Genomic DNA, 18150 nt, shown 5'->3' with positions numbered 1-18150 from the left:
GCCATGCCATGCCATACCTTGATCTGATACAATCTTACTCTGTACGAGTAATAGAGTACCTTATCTTCTACTCTATATTGTGTACAATAGCTTAATGACCTGAATAGTTATTCTGTTCATGTTAATGCACACAGTAGAAGAGTATCTCTCTTCTGTACAAAAATCGCGCATAGTCAAGCCGAGAGCAGCTGGGCCGCACTCGGCAAGCTAGTACGAGTCGTACCGATAACTCGGCAGTGTGCCGTGCTACAGTCTCTCAGTACTCTCAGTACTCACAGTACTCACAGTCCTCACGGTGAAAAATACCACAATACTGTACCACCCAATACACCCTTCCCCCAGCAACCAGGTACGCGACAAGCTCTGGTGGGTTTCCATCAACACAGACCCAGAAACAATAATCTCCTTTCCTTTTTCAGCTTTTTTTTTCTTTTATTTTTTCTTCATTTTGCCATTTTCCATTTTTTTCCTCTTCCAATTTCTGATTTTTCTTTTCAATTTCAGAGTATTTCCCTATTTCCCTCACACGGTCACAGGGAATCCACATCTCCACCCACTCCGGTTCTCTCTTTTCGCTGGTCCCTCCCCCCGTATTATAAAGTCCCATTCCCTCTCACCCAACCCACCCTTTCCTTTTCTCTCTTTTTTTCTCATAGGATTATTCCGTCTCGTTCGGTACCTAGTCATTGAAGTGTTTGTCTTCCTGGCTTGTAAGCCGCAACAACTACAACAATGGCGACAAACGTGACAAGCTCGAGCGAGCGGAGGATCTCCTATGCTGTTGATGTCGAAAATGGCGAGCGCCACAACAAGGAGACTACTGAGGCCGGTGAGGGAGGTCCTACTCTCGATGAGTACTCTGCTCTGAACCGCTACATCTCCACTGCTCGCGATGGCCGTCGTGGTTCCACCTCCTCTGCCGGTGCTCTCAGCGCTGCCGGCGAGAAGAAGAAGCCCTTCTGGAAGTTCTGGGCCAAGCAGGGTGATGGTGTTGAGGAGGGCTGGCAGGCCCCCGAGGAGTGGCTCGAGACTGACCTTCGCGCTGGTCTCTCCTCCTCGGAAATCGACCCCCGCCGCAAGAAGTGTGGCTGGAACGAGCTGGTGACTGAGAAGACCAACATCTTCGTTCAGTTCATTGGTTACTTCCGTGGTCCCATTCTCTATGGTGAGTATTTCGAATCCATGCACAGTATCAAGTGAAAGCTTTCAACGCGTTCAATGCCTTTCTAACGCGTCCTTTTTTCTCTTCCTCTAGTTATGGAACTCGCTGTCCTTCTCGCCGCTGGTCTGCGTGACTGGATTGATCTTGGTGTCATCTGTGGTATTCTGCTTCTCAACGCCCTGGTCGGTTGGTACCAGGAGAAGCAGGCCGCCGATGTTGTTGCTTCGCTGAAGGGTGATATCGCTATGCGTGCCCTCGTTATCCGCAATGGTCAGGAGGAGGAGATCCTCGCCCGTGAACTGGTTACTGGTGATATCGTCATCATCGAGGAGGGCACCGTCGTCCCCGCTGATGTTCGCCTGATCTGTGACTTCGACAAGCCCGAGAACTTCGAGACCTACAAGGAGTACCTCGCTACCGCCAACGACGACACTCTCAAGGAGAAGGAGGACGATGATGATGACGAGCGTGACGAGACCCACATTGGTGTCTCTCTCATTGCTTGCGATCAGTCCGCCATCACTGGTGAGTCTCTCGCCGTCGACAAGTACATGGCCGATGTCTGCTACTACACCACCGGTTGCAAGCGCGGCAAGGCCTACGGTATCGTCACTGCCACCGCCCGCCAGTCTTTCGTCGGTAAGACTGCTGCTCTCGTTCAGGGTGCCAAGGACTCTGGTCACTTCAAGGCTGTCATGGACAACATTGGTACCTCCCTGCTCGTTCTCGTCATGTTCTGGATTCTCGCTGCTTGGATTGGTGGTTTCTTCCGTCACCTGAAGATCGCTACCCCCGAGTCCTCCGACAACAACCTGCTCCACTACACCCTGATTCTGCTCATTATCGGTGTCCCCGTCGGTCTGCCTGTCGTTACCACCACCACCCTCGCCGTCGGTGCCGCCTACCTCGCCGAGCAGAAGGCTATCGTCCAGAAGCTCACTGCCATCGAGTCCCTCGCTGGTGTCGACATTCTTTGCTCTGACAAGACCGGTACCCTGACCGCCAACCAGCTGTCTATCCGTGAGCCCTACGTCGCTGAGGGTGTTGATGTCAACTGGATGATGGCAGTTGCCGCTATCGCCTCTTCCCACAACGTCAAGAACCTGGACCCCATTGACAAGGTCACTATCCTTACTCTCCGTCGTTACCCCAAGGCTCGTGAGATCCTCGCCCGCAACTGGATCACCGAGAAGTACACTCCTTTCGACCCTGTCTCCAAGCGTATTACTACTATCTGTACCTGCGACGGTGTCCGCTACATCTGTGCCAAGGGTGCTCCCAAGGCTATCCTGAACATGTCCGAGTGCTCTCAGGAGGAGGCTCAGCTCTACCGTGACAAGGCTACTGAGTTCGCTCGCCGTGGTTTCCGTTCCCTGGGTGTTGCCGTCATGAAGGAGGGCGAGCCCTGGCAGCTTCTGGGCATGTACCCCATGTTCGATCCCCCCCCGTGAGGACACTGCCCACACCATCGCCGAGGCTCAGGTTCTGGGTCTGTCCGTCAAGATGCTTACTGGTGACGCCATCGCTATTGCCAAGGAGACCTGCAAGATGCTTGCTCTCGGTACCAAGGTTTACGACTCTGAGCGCCTGATTCACGGTGGTCTCGCCGGCTCTGCCCAGCACGAGCTTGTTGAGAAGGCCGATGGTTTCGCTGAGGTTTTCCCCGAGCACAAGTACCAGGTCGTCGAGATGCTGCAACAGCGTGGTCACTTGACTGCCATGACTGGTGACGGTGTTAACGACGCTCCCTCCCTGAAGAAGGCTGACTGTGGTATTGCCGTCGAGGGCTCCACCGAGGCTGCCCAGGCTGCCGCTGATATTGTCTTCCTTGCTCCCGGTCTTTCCACCATTGTCGATGCTATCAAGCTCGCCCGTCAAATTTTCCAGCGTATGAAGGCCTACATCCAGTACCGTATCGCTCTGTGCCTGCACCTTGAGATCTACCTGGTTACCTCCATGATCATCATTGACGAGACCGTTGACTCTTCCCTCATCGTCTTCATCGCCCTGTTCGCTGATCTTGCCACCATTGCCGTCGCTTACGATAACGCTCACTTCGAGGCCCGCCCCGTCGAGTGGCAGCTACCCAAGATCTGGGTTATCTCTATCGTTCTTGGAATCTTGCTTGCTGCCGCCACCTGGATCATCCGTGGTACTCTCTTCCTTGAGAACGGTGGTATCATCCAGAACTTCGGCTCTCCCCAGGAGATTCTCTTCCTTGAGATTGCTCTGACTGAGAACTGGCTGATCTTCGTTACCCGTGGTGGTAAGACCTGGCCCTCGTGGCAGTTGGTCATTGCCATCTTCGTCGTCGACGTCTTGGCTACCCTCTTCTGTGTCTTCGGCTGGTTGGCTCCCGACTGGAAGGACACCCACCCCTCTGACCCCGCTGGCCCTACCTTCTCCGTCAACAACGATGTCGATATTGTCACTGTTGTTGTCATCTGGGCCTACTCCATCGGTGTCACCGTCATCATTGCCGTTGTCTACTACATCCTGACCATCATTCCCGCTCTGGACAACCTTGGCCGCAAGACCCGCTCCAAGGCCGACACCCAGATCGAGAACATGATCGCTCACCTCTCCAAGCTGGCCATTGAGCACGAGCACTCTGCTGACGGCAAGTCTCGTTACACTCTGGGTGCCCGCGCCGAGGAGATCGAGGAGGACGAGTAAGCGCTTCGCTTCCTTAAATGGGAAAAAGCCTTGCTTTAATCTAAACCTTTCCTTTTCTGAACTCGATACTGGTCCGAGATCACAATTAATTTCCTAAATTTTACTTTTGTCTACAAACACCCCCTTGCTACAACATACCACGCAAATCTTTGTTTGCTTGCCATTTATCCTGGACATGCATACCGTGGGAAAAAAGAAGGCCGGATACCCCGTCTTTTTCTTTCTTTCCTTTCCACCCCCGTATTATAGACTTTTGTGTGTTCCATTTACCCCTTGGATCTCTTTTTGCTTGTCGCTTTCGAGTTGCTAGAGTTCAAGTTTTCTTTCTCTACGTGTATGTATGTCGTTAATAGTGGTACTTGTCAATGACAAGGGATTCTAATGGCCTCCTGTTCTTCTAATTGTAATCCCAATCATGTAAATCCTTTCTGTGTAGTTCAATACCAACGCCTCTTAATTAACTTCTGATGAGTTCTCGTCCTGTGCACCCCACAGGTCTTCACCCTCATCGTCCTTCATCACTTTCACCCGCCTTCACCTACCCCTGCACCCCACACGTCTTCTAACAGGTGGATGCCCAATTCTCCGTTCCCCAATCGAACGACCAATTTCCCGACGAGATTTTCCACCATGCGGGGGAAGCACTAAGCTTCTTGCTTCCCCATTTTCGCGGGGTGAATCGCGGAGATCTCACACAATTTCCGAATCTACAATGACTCTAACATGCCAATGCAATCTAAGCGTCGGGCCTACAACCCATTATGGGACCTAGTCTCGCTTGACAATGACGAGAAAGATTTTCCGTCTACCGCTTTGAGTAGAAGTGGGAAGTTAAAAATAAAAGCCATGTCGACGCAAGCCAGGAAGAAGCAGAGAAGAGAAAGAGAGAGGGACTTTCTATAAAGTCCTCCTAAGTAGACCGTCGACGTCAACAATCCCCATAATTTGAAACCATCTCCCCAAACCAAATCAATTGACCCAAGACATACACCTAAAAACATACCCCCAGGGGATCTTCGCTCAAAGATGTTCGGCCTTTCTCTCCTCCCCCTCCTCCCTCTCCTCTGGCAAACACCCCCAGCAACCGCCGCAGTCCTCACCTACTCAACCCGAGAAAAGTGCCAAAGCAGCGGCGGAACCCACTGCCCTAAAGGAACAATAATTGTCGGCAACAGCAGCATTGCAGACTTCCCCACCGTCCAAGAAGCAATCACCTCCCTGCCAGACAACAACAAACCCGCAACAATCCTTCTACTCGCAGGCACCTACGAAGAACAAGTGAACATCACCCGGGCCGGGCCTATAACTTTGCTGGGGCAGACCACTTCTCCGAAAGATGCCTCTCGCAACCGTGTGACGTTGACCTGGGCGGCCGCGAATAAGGATTCAACGGGTCAGTCTGTGGATAATGTTTACTCGAGCGTGATGGTCGTTGCACCGACGCTGGATGCTAGTATTACGGGCTCTGGAACGACGGGTTTCGCTGTGCCTGATGATACGCCGTTTGGGAATAAGGATTTCAGGGTTTATAATGTTGATTTTAGAAATACTTGGGCGGAATATTCGGATGGACCGGCTCATGCTATTAGTTTTAGTCGGGCTAATGGGGGGTTCTATTATTGTGGATTTTATTCATATCAGGATACGGTATGTTCAAGACTGAGCTCTTCTACTTTACCTCCAGGGCTCCTAGGGCATACGTCCATATTTGGCGAGTCCAGCCAGTTCTGGACTATAGAGCGAAATGGAATGGAGACACCCATGACTAACAAGTATACAGGTCTACATCGGCAAGCTAGGAAACGCCTACTTCTACAAATCAATCCTAGCCGGCCAAACCGATTTCCTCTACGGCTTCGGCACAGCATGGATCCAGTCAAGCGAGATCCAACTCCGCGGCTGCGGTGGCGGAATAACAGCTTGGAAAGGCACGAACACGACCTTCGAAAACAAATACGGCATCTACATCGCAGACTCAACTCTGAAAGCGGCGAATTCTTCCATCGCATCGTCAATCAAGGGTGAATGTGCGCTGGGTCGGCCGTGGAATTCACAGCATCGGTCTATCTTTGCGCGCTCGTATGAAGATGGAAGTATTGATCCTAGTGGGTATATTGATTGGGTTGTTAGTGGTGTTGCGCGGTATGAGAATGGAACCACACTCATGGCGGAGTATAAGGCTTATGGTCCTGGCTTTAATGAGACTGGAAGAGTGGAGGGGGGTGTTACGACTGTTCTTAAGGAGAAGGGATGGGAGCCGTATAGTGAGCCGGCCAAGGTTTTTCAAAACCAGGAAGGTGTTTTTGGGGATGTCAAGTGGATTGATTGGGAGGCTGTGCGATCTAAGTAGGAGATAGAACCCCTGCAAAATAATTTCAAATACTGGTGAGGCAGAGAGTATTATGGGATACGGTGGAATAGGTAGTCTGTGTGCAGCGAGACTGTTTGTCCGCATGGTGACATTTCGATAAATGAAACAATCAAATGGCGGAGATATGGGCCATGCAGTATCTAAGACAGAAATGATGTTAAATGTACAAAGGGTAAACTCGCTTCGAGCATGGACAAAGTAAAACAAACGAATACAGAAGAAAATATTCACCCAATGAAACAGCGGCGGTGGCCGTAGTAGTACAAAAGTGAGATAGAAACGACAGTCAGAACGAAATGGGGTATCCGCTATGATATTGAAACATGTTCGCTTCGCTGAATCAGGGGAGATCACTGCTAATAATGCATCGGCGTCCACTCCTGTCCTGGATACGCCGTGGGAGACATGATAATCTCCTCGCTCGAGTCGTCTCGAGTAAGAGCCAACTCAACCGGCTCAGCCGTCTCGTTGAGAGTACGCGCCTCGCGCTCGCGAGTGGGGTGCGAGAAAGTAGTGGACGTGCCGGAGACGAAGATATTTTGGGGTTCGTTATTTTTTCCGATAAAGGTGGTGGATTCGAAGTCGGATCCAGTGGATTCGCGGGATCGCACGCTGAGACTGGGAGCTAGATTTGACGCGGAGGTCTGTTTTTGTTCGTGCTCTGGTGCTTGAGCCGGGGTATCTATCTGTTGTGCGTTTGCATCTTCCTCAGTCCGGTCTAGTTCAGACACTGGTGACTTTGGCGGCACTGGAGGTGACGACTCCAACTCTGGCGATTTCTCTTCAAGTTCATCCAGAGAAGCTGATGGGGGTGAACTGCTGTTTTCTGATATCGATGGGGCCACCGGGGAGAGAGGGTGGCTTATCATAAAAGGCTGACTTTGGGAACGAGTATGCTGAGGGGTATTCTGGGTTTCTCCAGACATGAGCTGAGAATAAAATCGATTGCCAGACATGGGGTTCGACGATGTTGTGGGTGGGCCAGAAATGCTTGCGCGTGGACGATCTAGTGACGAACGCGCCGTGCCTCTTCCATCCTCATGGGCCGGTAGCACTGGGAGAGCCTTATCCATAGAGTGGCGGTTGGCTAACGAGTGTCCATTCGGCTCTGCAGAGTTACGATGGCTATCCCAGTTAAAGGGCGGCGTGGGTAGATCCTTTATGTCAAGAGGATCTTGCATCGTTTTCCTGCGTTCCTCAGGCTGGGTAGGTGGCTGCTGGGTCTCTTGTTGACGACCGAAAAAACCGCTGATGCGACTGAAGCCGCGTTTCTTTTGAGATTTTTCTTGATTTCCCTGGATACCTCCCTGAAGCTCGCCTTGGATACCAGTCAGGAGGTTACCGACCGAAGCTCGACGTCGCCGTCCAAAACTCTTCAATTTGTCCATCTTTGAATCACCGTTTTGCGCAGCGGAGCCCGATGAATCTTGCTGTGACAAATCATTGCCCGGCGTATTCGGACGAGTTCCTCCTTTGCTGTTACTGGTACTTTGGCGACCGAAGCTGCCGAAGCTTAACATGCTGCTGCGGGTTCCGGGTGAATACCTCACTTCGTTCCTCAGCGGACTTTGTACGCCGGGCGTAGATGGTGGAAGTCCACTGATTGACCTGCGTTTGGACTCGAGGACTTCTTGTGGGCTGGGGGGCCTTGGCGGATAAGGGGCGAATCCCGGAAGAACAGACTCGCCTGGTGGAAGCGAAGTTTGGGAAAGGTTGGTTGGTGGAATGGGCTTGCCATAGATGGGGTCTTCAGGGGGAGTCCGGTCAATGAAGTCCTCAGTAGCTGCTGCTTGGATAGGCGAAGGTGGAGTGCTGTCATCTTCGGAAGAGGAGTGAGCTCCAGACTGATTTTCATCTCCGAGTGTCGAGACAGATGGTTGGCGTGGAGTGTGGCTTGGTTGTGGAGGCACAAGACTCTCTTGAGGCTTCTGATGGTATCGATCTTCAATAAGGCCAGATTCGGGTGTGAGATTCTTGGGCGGCACTGGTGGCAAGTCAATCGACTCAGGTCCTTCAATTGGGGTGTCCTTGGGGGGGAGCTGGAGGATTTGTATCCTCTTCAGGCACGGCACGAATTGAGGGAATTGTGGTGTGAGATGCTTCTATTCCAGATTTACCTGGCGGATCTGCTACTTCAGAAGAAGCAGAGTCATCGGTACGTTCAGCAGGTGGGATTGAGAGGTCCTTCTCGGGATCTGGTATATCTCGCAAGGGCAAAGATGTGAGGTACGTATTGGCATCGGCGGTATTGGTGGCATCGGTTGCATCGGCCGAGATCATCGGTTCTTCCCTCGACGATAGCTGCAGACTATCACTCTCCCTTGAAGCTTCAAAGGCTTCCACAGCAGATTCAGTGGGCCGAGTAGACTGGATACGCCTAACAAATTGTGACGATTCAGTGGGCTCGGCAATGGCTTGCTGTTTAGACTGTTGAGCACGGGTTTCTGTTGGTGAAAGTCCCAACGCAGCATTCATCTCCTTCTCAAAATCATTCATGTACTGCGATGTTTCAGGCTTAGCTTCATTGCTCTCATTACCCTTCTTGCTTAACCCAAATAAATCCAAAGACCCTCTGGACTTGATGCGTTTGCCCTCGCGTTCACGTTCACGTTCATCCTGTGAATTTTCTATAGAGGCGGGGTCCCTTGCATCGGGAGCAGAACCATCACTGCGCCCGAATTTGAAGACAGGTAGACTGTTGAAGTTGAGAGAGCTGCGTCGGGGTGTTTTACCAGAGTAGCCAGTGGAGTTGGCCGACTCGGACTGGAAAGAGAATTGGAACTGCAAACTTTTGCGTGCAGACGGTGATTGTCCCTACAAACATTACCAACATCAGAAGTAGTTCGAGAATAAATGGGAGTGGGCGAAGAAGAAGAGAAGATGCATCAATCGTGTCGCATTCTAAGATCCAATGCCAAAGCGATGGGATATTACATCGTGGTATCGATAAGAGATGATGAGAGAAACAAAGGAAGCACAGCGAGAGACCTGCTGCGCTGCGCTAATTCCAGAGCGCATTTTCCAAAAGAGATAGGGCCCCCACAACTGAAAAAAGAGAAAAAGGATTATGTATCTACCTTGTCGTTTCCACCTTGTCGGAATTTGCTTCTTCCCTTAGCGAACAGGCCCTTGGCCGCCTCGCCGGCCTTTCCACCAAATTTGCCTGCCGTGTGCAAGAACTCCTTTCCATGCTGCTCGACGTTTTGCCTATTCACAATGGTTCCAATATGGCCAGAGGGGCGCCGTATGTGGCTGGTATTGGTAGGAGTGCCGTCCTCCCGAGGCGTGGCAGATAAATTACCAAGGGACGTCAGTTTGGGGAATCGACGAGTGGTAGGAGAGGCCTTGGGGAAACCGGAGGATAGAGTCTGGCTTTCCTGGATAAGGTTGGCATGTTGCGGCTGGTCATGAAGCGTAACTTGAAGCCAGTGGTTCAAACCAGTGTCAAGAGTTGCAAATTGGGTTCTTGTCTCCTCAAAGGCTCGCACACGCGCAGCTGGAGTGGAAATTTGAAGAATATCGCGGAAGCCCTGAAGCCTAGTCTCATCAATCTTCGAGGATCCAGTATAGTCAGGAAGTGACAGGTCTAGTTGTGATCCCTCCAGCGGAGGAATGACTTGCTCAGGGGGAGTGGGATTTTGAGATACTGGGGGAACAATAGAGAGTCTAGGCTTCTCTGCCTTCTGACTTTCAGCGCCAGAAACATCCCCATCAGTCACCCCTTGAGATGATAGATTGAGTTCTTCGTGGTCGGGAATGGGATCCGGTGCTTGTGGCGCCAAACCATCAGGCGAATCATAGTTAACAGGAGGAGGTCCGCCTGAAGAGGCCGATTCCCACGAGAATCGTCTGCCCAATTTCGGCTTCTTGGCTTCGGCTGAAACAGGCTGCGGCTCTTGTGAAGGGAGTGAATAAGGATCCCGAGCAGCAAGAGGCTGAGAGCTTGCCCAGTCCGGATGAGACTCAGAGACGAGTTCCTTTTGGGATTCGTCGCCTGGACCTGTCTGCCCATCCCAATATTTTTCATACTGGTGCGGGATAGAATCATCCTTAGTTGCTTCTGGCCGAGAGGGCCGAGGTTGTTCTTCCGGTTCCTGGGAGTTTTCTCTGCTCAACGAACGCATGATTTCCTCTCGAAGTCGGTCGTTATCGGCCTCGTTAGGAGAGGTATTAGCGCCAACGATAGCGGGAATACTGCCCCGATAACCTTCTGAACCCGACGTGCCGGCACTGCCAAATTTGAGAGGTGCAACAAAATCGCCATCAGGAGCATTCGGAGGAGGGATTGTGGGCGCGGCAGTGGTGTCGACAGATCGCTCAGGTGACCTGTTCTCTTGCCCTGGAGATACTGATGTAACCTCCGCTCGACCAGCCAAAGGTGTATCATGGTCGGTAACGATGGGACGTTTGGAGGGACTGTTATCTCGCTCTGGAAGACTGATGTCACGCCGATGGCCAGGCTTGAAGAATGGTGCCTCGGCCGCCTCTTGTGGAGCGCCTGTCGGAGTGCTGGCATCGGCAGGCTCTTCGGGAATCGTGGGAGTCTTGTCATCGGTGGGCACGCGGTGGCTCATAATAGGGCTAATCACAGATGTGCCATCGCTGTTGGAACGGGCCACACTGTCGGTAGTGGAGTTTGGAGTTTCAGGAACATCAAACGCTTGGTGGACCACCGATCGGAATCCCTGTGAGGTCTCAGAGGCTTGCGAGGGGTTGTGGCGTAGAGAGTTCTGATCGGAGCTCAGATTTTGCTGGTTAGAGTCAGTTCCAGTGAAGAAATCAGATCCGAAGCCAGAGAAGCGCTTGACCTCAGGCAGCCCCACGGGCGCATTTTGAGTTATATTCGGAGTATGAGCTCCAAGCGGTGTTGGCTCAACACTTTTCAGAGGCTCCGACTGAGCCCCGAAGCCCGCCGGCCCTTGTAGAGCTGGTGGCTCATCTGATGCGCGTCTGTAATTGTCGGCCGGCCTGACAAATGGCAGATTTTTCTGATCACCTCCAGTCGGCGTTGCGGCAGCTAGACTGGCTCGCGATTCTTCGCCACCATATCCAAGCCCCGATGGACGCCTGGAGCTCAACTCTGACGAGCTGGTGGTTCTATGTGTTGCATATGGGGGGCCGAGGTACAGCAGGGGGTTGCTCTTCCTCTTCCTCCTCCTCCTCGTCTTCAGATCCCCAGTCTCCACCATCGTAGGAGTATTGCTTTGCTTCCACCCAACGCTTTGTCTTTGCGCGATTCACGTTGGGTCGAAAAGAAACGGGGGTATTTCCAGCACTAGCGGGCGAGAGTGGGCTGTTGGCATTGGGCGGGGAGGGACTGTTGGTATTGTTTAGAGCTTGTGCAACGAGTGGGGAAGCCGCGATGGAGTTACGGAGGAGTTATACTCACTTTTTTGGGCCTGGACGGCCTCGCCACGGGGCATTAGGGTCCGCCATTGGAGGAATGACGTTAGGTCGAACCTGTCGGGGTCTTCCGCATCGGTGGTTGCCTTATTGGCTTGTCGAATGGGAATGCAAATGCAAATGAAAATGAAAGCTGAGGGGTGATATGCAAGCTAGTGAGGTAGTTGACTAGCGGATGCTCGGTTGTAGCAGAAGGAATGAATGAGATATTTTGAGGGAAGGGCGAGGTGGCGTGAGCGGCGTTGGGCGACAGTGCCAATGCGGGCGCCGATCAGATGGGATCGACTAGGTGAGGAAGGCGGGAAATGAGAGATGAGAAATGGGAAATGGGAAGTTGGCACAGCAAATGTGCAACCAGAATGCCCGATGTGTATGTACACGAGAGTTGACCTGAACAGTCAATCTGAATCAACAAAGAGTGAGCAGGAGTCTCGTATGTAGTTGTAGAAGTCAAGGAAGTACGGAGGATCCCCTGATTGTGGAGATGGCTGACGTAATGTGGCTGCCTGCGGCTAATTTTAGTTAGTTAAGGGGATTTGATGACTCATCAGGTGGCGCAGTGATCACGTGGAGATCAACGCTGTCGCGCGGCGAAAACGGAAACGGCCTGTTTCTCCCCTGGATGAACTGAGAGGACGAAAGGACGAAATAACAAAAGAACTCCAGGTTGACCCCGGGTTACTGCTATTGATTACATCCTACTCAGTGTCGCGACTGTTGATCTCCACTCCACTCCACTCCACAGCCCATTCCTCTTATCGTCCATACTAGTCGCATCACGCCCTGAAACACCGAGCCCACTCTTGAAGCCCCTCCTCCGTTGAATCCCCCGAGGCTACAACATTCACTTCATCCCATTCATTCGCCTCGGTCGCACATCACAGAATGACAGGTCCATCCATTCAAGATCGCACGAGCGAGTTCAGCTCAATTTTGGGTCAGGCCCAAAGGCGCCTGGGTACTTCAAAGGTCGGGTCTCAGCGCCAGGCGTTGTTGACCGATGCCCAGCGACAACAGGCAAATGGCTCACCATCGGGGCTCCCAAATACAAAGGCAGGCAGATCGGAGTTTGCGCGTCGGGCGAGAGATATTGGAAAGGGAATCACTGGAACCACCGCGAAGTTGCAACGACTGGCAGAATGTAAGTATCGCGGGTGTCCTAGCGAGAGGATGGGCCCGGCCGTCCGTTGTCCAGACGAGGATCTAATTTATGAATCTAGTGGCCAAACGAAAAACCCTCTTCGATGACCGACCCGTCGAGATCTCAGAATTGACTTATGTGATCAAGCAAGACCTGGCGGCGTTGAACCAGAACATCGCTTCCTTGGCATCATTCACTCAATCGCAACATCCCAAAGCAACCCGCTCCAAGATGGACCAAGAAGGAGAGCACAATGATAACGTGAGTCGCACCCCAATCTGGTCGGAAATAAGAACTGTACTAAATGAGCTCGTTTCATAGGTGGTTGTGATGCTGCAAGGAAAACTGGCCGATGTAGGAGCCAACTTCAAGGAAGTGTTGGAGGTGCGCACGAAAAACATACAAGCATCTCGCTCTCGAACCGAGAACTTCGTTTCCTCTGTATCATCGAAATCACAAAATGCCCTTGACTCGCAACGGTCCGATTCCCCTCTATACAACCCGTCTGGGAGACGGACACCCCAACCAGGCTATCAAGGAAACTCCTCAGATCTCTTGACTCTCGATCCCTCCAACCCCTCTCCACTGGGACGCCCCTCGATGCAATCTGATCAACAACTCTTGGTTATGGAGGAAGCCCAATCCAGCAATACATACATCCAGGCCCGTGGTGAAGCCATTGACGCCATTGAACGAACTATTAGTGAATTGGGCGGTATCTTCGGTCAGCTGGCCACTATGGTCAGCGAACAGTCCGAAATGATTCAACGTATCGATGCCAATACGGACGACGTGGTGGATAATGTGCAAGGAGCTCAGCGAGAATTGATGAAGTATTGGACCCGCGTGTCCGGCAACCGATGGCTCATCGCCAAAATGTTTGGCGTTCTGATGGTATGTTTCGCCACCACTTTGGCAGCGTGGACATGAGTACTAATCCCCATTTTTCTAGATCTTCTTCCTTCTTTGGGTATTGATTTCGGGATAGACCTGATTTTTGACCGCCCCATTTTCATTATTGTATTATAATACCTGATTGTGTGTTTCGCATCACCGATCTTGCTGCATTTCCCGCGCCCATCGAGCATTACTAGCTTTGCTTTTGGTCCTTTTGACTAGACTCTGGGTCGCTCCATTCGCTAACCTTTTCCTTTATCCTTATCTCTACTGGGACTGTGTCCCGAAGACGACCTATCCGAGTAAATACTCCATGTACTAATCAAACAACCACGATACAATTTCATATTCTCATGGGTTTTATCCTCAATATAATAGATTTCTAGTAAAAGTCCCTAAGAAGTCAACAGTGTCATTCCGTCCCAGAGTTCGGACTCCGCCCACCCAAGAGACGGCTGGTTGTCAAATAGCTCCCACATAAGACTGTCATCCCACCCTTCCATAGGCTGTGGTATACCGGAAGTAGAAGCTCTGCTAGTGATGGGGCTCGGAAGAGTATCCATGATTCGATCACCGCGACCAAACATCGTTACATTCGAGGGATCATTCGGAAGAGAAGAGATCGTTGCACCCGAAGAAGGCAGTCCGGTATTTACTTTTATAAGCGGCGTACACAGATCCAGAAATTTGGAAAATAAGCCGTATAGCTTCCCAATTGGGACGTTCGCTTTGGCAAATTGCCGCAGATCATCGGTGATCTTTTTGATCATCTCGAAGTCCCTTTGATCCGATGTTGCAACGACGTTGCAAAACAGCACGAAGAAAGGGGACAGCGGGTATAGTAGCATCGTCCTGGAGCTGTTAGCTTTGTTCTCGTGTGCAAGGTGAGGTGAACTGCGTACCAGGTGAGAAATGAAGGATAGGAATCGACAGAAGTAGCATGGCCTGAGAAGGCCTCTTGCAATGCCCGAAGAGTAGTCAGTGCTTTTCGAGCCGTGAATAGACACTCCTCGCAGACCAGACGAGACTTGAGCACTGACGATCGTGCACGAATGATTGTCGTCAAAACAGAGTAGTAGTTGAAATCCATTGACAGCCATTCACGCTGAATAGTTCCCCAGGATGCAGAGAATTGTTGTTCCTGGCGGCTCCGATGCTAGGTGGCGTTAGTTTACCTCGTCTGTTGCGATTCAGAACTATACTAGCATGTTCGTCTGATCTTACAATTTCCAGGTCCGAGTGGACCGCGTGTGCCCGCGCCACGAGATTAGACAAGACATTTGCCTTGTCCATATCTCCCATTTTCTTGGAATCCAGAAGAATGTTTACCAGGATGCTCTTGATATGTGCGAACTCGACAATTCCTCTGATTATGGGCGTTGTCGGTAGATCAGGGTCCATGTGGATTAATTGTGTTGGATCAACCTTGAGATCTGGCAGAGATGGTGGCCGTAGAAGGAGCACACTAAGAGTTTTGTCGAAGTAGTAGCATGTGTATAAACATGCGTGGATTTCTTCTTCAATATCATTGTGTGGCACGGGGTCCGTGATATTGTGGTAATTGAGTGCGATGATGATTCTCGATGCAAGGGCATTGAACATCCAAGATCGTGACATATTGCCCAAGTATTGCATGAGGCGTTTCTAAGACAGTCAGTCCGAGAGAGGGGGGGATAATGAGAGAAAAGTGCTGCTTACACCCGACAGCAATGCTTGAAGCAAGGGAAGGCTTGGTACGGCAGTGAGAGAAATCGAATCCAACTCTTCATTGGCAGCCGCCTCATATTGTTTCTTGAGGGCTCTGAAATGAACTCTGAGTGGTGCACTTGAGATCAAAGGAGCCATTTTCGAAATGCATGAAAGCGCTTTAACCCATACGCTGATCCGGAAAAGATGCAGTACATGTTCGCTTTCGCTGCGTTCAATAATTGCGAGGCCCATTCGCTCTAGAGTCTTGTCTGTTATATGGTCTGGCCACACATATGTACCTTGCGAGTTTGTTTTCTTGTCAGGTCCTAAATCGATTAGAATGACCTCAACCAAATTGTACCTTCTTGATCGACCTACCCGGCAACATCATATACAATAACTCAGGCGTGAGAAAAGGAGGTCCCAGATCATCGCCAACTTCCAAGTGCTCTGCTGCGCTTGATTTCTGTCCGTAAATTCCAGGATTGGAGAGCTGACCGACAAATCTTTGGGCCAGCTCCAGAGTCGTTCGCCTATCTTGGGAAAGAGTTGGGTTACATTGGAGCTCATGTTCAATGAACTCACGAGCCTCGCTAGCATGTCGCGTTGCATCAGGAGAATGTCGTTCGTTGTGAGCCTTTGATTCGATATTAAGAGACATCTTCCGCTTCGAGTCTGGTTGGCTAGGGGTGCTTGATTCAAGAGTTGTTGACGCTTGATGCTTTCGTTTTGCTGCGACTCGAGTTGAATCAGTGGGCCTCCCTCGATGAGGAGATGCACTAGTTAGACTTATATCGTCATTTTCTGGCGGAGAAGAAAACATCGAACTGTCTTCACTTGTCCTTTCGAGCTTTGCCAGTCTTTCCGTTATAGCATCGAGGCTTTCACCTTATTAGTTATACATGAGTTAGAATGCCATGGTTATAGATCATACCGGGAGACTCGAGGCCTGTGAAATCTTGCCTGGCGGCTTCGAAGGCACTCAGCCCGCGCATCTACGCAGTTTAGACAGGGGTCTTCCCGATCGCATTTGACCTTGACAATCGGCGATGCCAGGTTAGTGCCTTCGCAGCCAGTTAGAGAGTATGTACAGGACGCCCATACCTTTCTAGAATGACACAAATCGCACTTTTCTTCTGTCAGAAATGGAATCATTCTGCCTTTCCTTTCCAAGAAAAGCAACTTCATGCCTTCATGCACCGGGTGACTTACTGCCGCTAGTGTTGCCATTTTTGCGGCGGTAGCTTTGAGAACCGTGCCAAGGTGACCCACAGGTGTTAACCTGTTGCTTTCCTAGAGGTCTCCTTTGCACTAGCTTGTGATCACAGATTGACTTGTGCGAATTGAGCAGGATAATGTGGTGGAAAGGAGACAACATCTCTTATGTCGGAGATCCGAAAAGCCGGAGTCCGGCCGAGCGGGGCATAGTCCGTCGGACTTGGCCGCGCAAGGCTGTTACTCTAGATAACAACCTACGATGGATGTTTTTCAATGCAAGGCTTTGGCTATAAGAGGTATATTTTTTGCTCTAACAAAAAGGCTAGCCCTCCTCCCAGCAATGTATACAGCGGAGGTCTATTGTAGATCCATGAAGGATGGGAACTGGTTCATCGGCCAAATGCGGGATTGCTCCTCGCTCGGCCAATTCGCGATACGCAGCGCCAAACCAAATATGATCAAGTTTCGGTTGGATCGCTGGTAGACCGGTAGTGGACAGACCGGTGGAAGCTAGGTAGTGACCTAGATCATCGCGCATCTGCCACATGAACTCTTTGCGGTGGGACCAACCTGAGTGTGGTGACATTCTATCCTTCTTATCTTCGTCCATTGCGACTGCTTTGAAGAATTGAACGACGCGCTCCAAGGTCGATGTTAAAAGAAGAAGACTCATCCAGCTTTCCGAGGAGGAATAGGGGAAATCTGGGTTCATGAGTCGTCGGACAGTAGAGCATAGCAGTTGCATGCAGTGCTGAGTCGAAATAAGAATTTGCGTATCGTTGAATGGTGGTCCTTCGAGGATCTTTTGTTGTTTTCCAACAGAGCTAGAGAGATTGATAAGCTGGTCAGATACAGGTATATCCCATACTGGGCCCTCGGCTGCAGAGGACTCGAGAAAGAATATGGCGTAAGCCCTATTGAAAGTTAATAAACCCGCTGCCTTTCCTCCTGACATGGCGATGGCACTAACACAGAATGTAGAAGTTTTGCTTGGGTTGCTTCCACAGCTTTACTGTAAATAAATTCCTTCTCCGTTTTGGACGAAAGCCAGAGTGGGCGCGCAATGGCGTCTGTCTCTAGATGATGGCGAACTGCATGATCGGCCAGGTAATAGGATAGCTGTATGCAGGTCGTCCAACATCTCTTGAGATCGGCGAGATATGCCAGTGAATACTCGGCATCACCGTGGTAGTGCTCGCCCACAGCATATTGAGGCGGTGGGGGTGGGAAAAGCTCGGAGATAAAGGTTAAATCATCACCTGGCGAAAGGCCAGCATCATCTTCGTTTTGCCTGGTCCACTTCTGCCTGCGTCGGTTGAGATATGTCTGTGCGATCATGAATTCATTCTTTGAAATCCGGTGGTGCAATAACCGACAGGTCAGAGTGAGACTAGCAATATCGTCGATCTCACAGAACGCTAGCAGCACCACAAGAACATTAACCGGAATTCGCTTCCAGAGTGACTCCCTGGGTCCTATATTGAATGAGGATGCTCGCTTTCCCCGGCGTGAGACAGCCGCCCGTACTCTACCGAAGAATGGGGTCATACTTCATATCAAGATGATGGGGAGACACTCGGGCAGCAAAATAAG

The 18150-nt window shown here is 51.0% G+C and overlaps 7 protein-coding genes across 7 annotated transcripts; 4 read left to right on the top strand and 3 right to left on the bottom strand.

Moving 5' to 3' along the window:
• Positions 1-732: 732 nt before the first annotated feature.
• Positions 733-2613, top strand: N7481_012027 (Plasma membrane ATPase; the record flags this gene model as incomplete). Its single annotated transcript, XM_057271246.1, has 2 exons — positions 733-1165; positions 1256-2613. The coding sequence occupies 2 exons, from the start codon at positions 733-735 to the stop codon at positions 2611-2613; spliced, it is 1791 nt and encodes a 596-aa protein (XP_057115434.1).
• Positions 2614-2665: 52 nt separating this feature from the next.
• N7481_012026 (uncharacterized protein) lies at positions 2666-3838 on the top strand (the record flags this gene model as incomplete). Its single annotated transcript, XM_057271245.1, has 1 exon — positions 2666-3838. The coding sequence occupies one exon, from the start codon at positions 2666-2668 to the stop codon at positions 3836-3838; it is 1173 nt and encodes a 390-aa protein (XP_057115433.1).
• A 1026-nt stretch (positions 3839-4864) lies between these two features.
• N7481_012025 (putative pectin methylesterase) lies at positions 4865-6188 on the top strand (the record flags this gene model as incomplete). Its single annotated transcript, XM_057271244.1, has 2 exons — positions 4865-5485; positions 5619-6188. 2 exons carry the CDS (start codon positions 4865-4867, stop codon positions 6186-6188), a joined length of 1191 nt encoding a protein of 396 aa, XP_057115432.1.
• A 377-nt stretch (positions 6189-6565) lies between these two features.
• N7481_012024 (uncharacterized protein) lies at positions 6566-11398 on the bottom strand (the record flags this gene model as incomplete). The annotated part of the gene is made up of 3 exons (XM_057271243.1): positions 6566-8220; positions 8327-9023; positions 9287-11398. The coding sequence occupies 3 exons, from the start codon at positions 11396-11398 to the stop codon at positions 6566-6568; spliced, it is 4464 nt and encodes a 1487-aa protein (XP_057115431.1).
• Positions 11399-12497: 1099 nt separating this feature from the next.
• On the top strand, positions 12498-13741 carry N7481_012023 (t-SNARE syntaxin; the record flags this gene model as incomplete). Its single annotated transcript, XM_057271242.1, has 4 exons — positions 12498-12753; positions 12833-13014; positions 13075-13647; positions 13706-13741. The coding sequence occupies 4 exons, from the start codon at positions 12498-12500 to the stop codon at positions 13739-13741; spliced, it is 1047 nt and encodes a 348-aa protein (XP_057115430.1).
• Positions 13742-14045: 304 nt separating this feature from the next.
• Positions 14046-16334, bottom strand: N7481_012022 (fungal specific transcription factor domain-containing protein; the record flags this gene model as incomplete). Its single annotated transcript, XM_057271241.1, has 6 exons — positions 14046-14502; positions 14553-14806; positions 14875-15294; positions 15349-15665; positions 15718-16227; positions 16274-16334. The coding sequence occupies 6 exons, from the start codon at positions 16332-16334 to the stop codon at positions 14046-14048; spliced, it is 2019 nt and encodes a 672-aa protein (XP_057115429.1).
• Positions 16335-16879: 545 nt separating this feature from the next.
• N7481_012021 (uncharacterized protein) lies at positions 16880-18105 on the bottom strand (the record flags this gene model as incomplete). The annotated part of the gene is made up of 2 exons (XM_057271240.1): positions 16880-17471; positions 17528-18105. The coding sequence occupies 2 exons, from the start codon at positions 18103-18105 to the stop codon at positions 16880-16882; spliced, it is 1170 nt and encodes a 389-aa protein (XP_057115428.1).
• Positions 18106-18150: the final 45 nt, after the last annotated feature.

This window comes from Penicillium waksmanii (genome assembly GCF_028829765.1).
Source record: "Penicillium waksmanii strain IBT 27052 chromosome Unknown utg000010l:1.0-3698451.0:1.0-3701458.0, whole genome shotgun sequence".
Lineage (NCBI taxonomy): Eukaryota > Fungi > Ascomycota > Eurotiomycetes > Eurotiales > Aspergillaceae > Penicillium > Penicillium waksmanii.
This window is presented reverse-complemented; position numbering and strand designations above follow the sequence as displayed.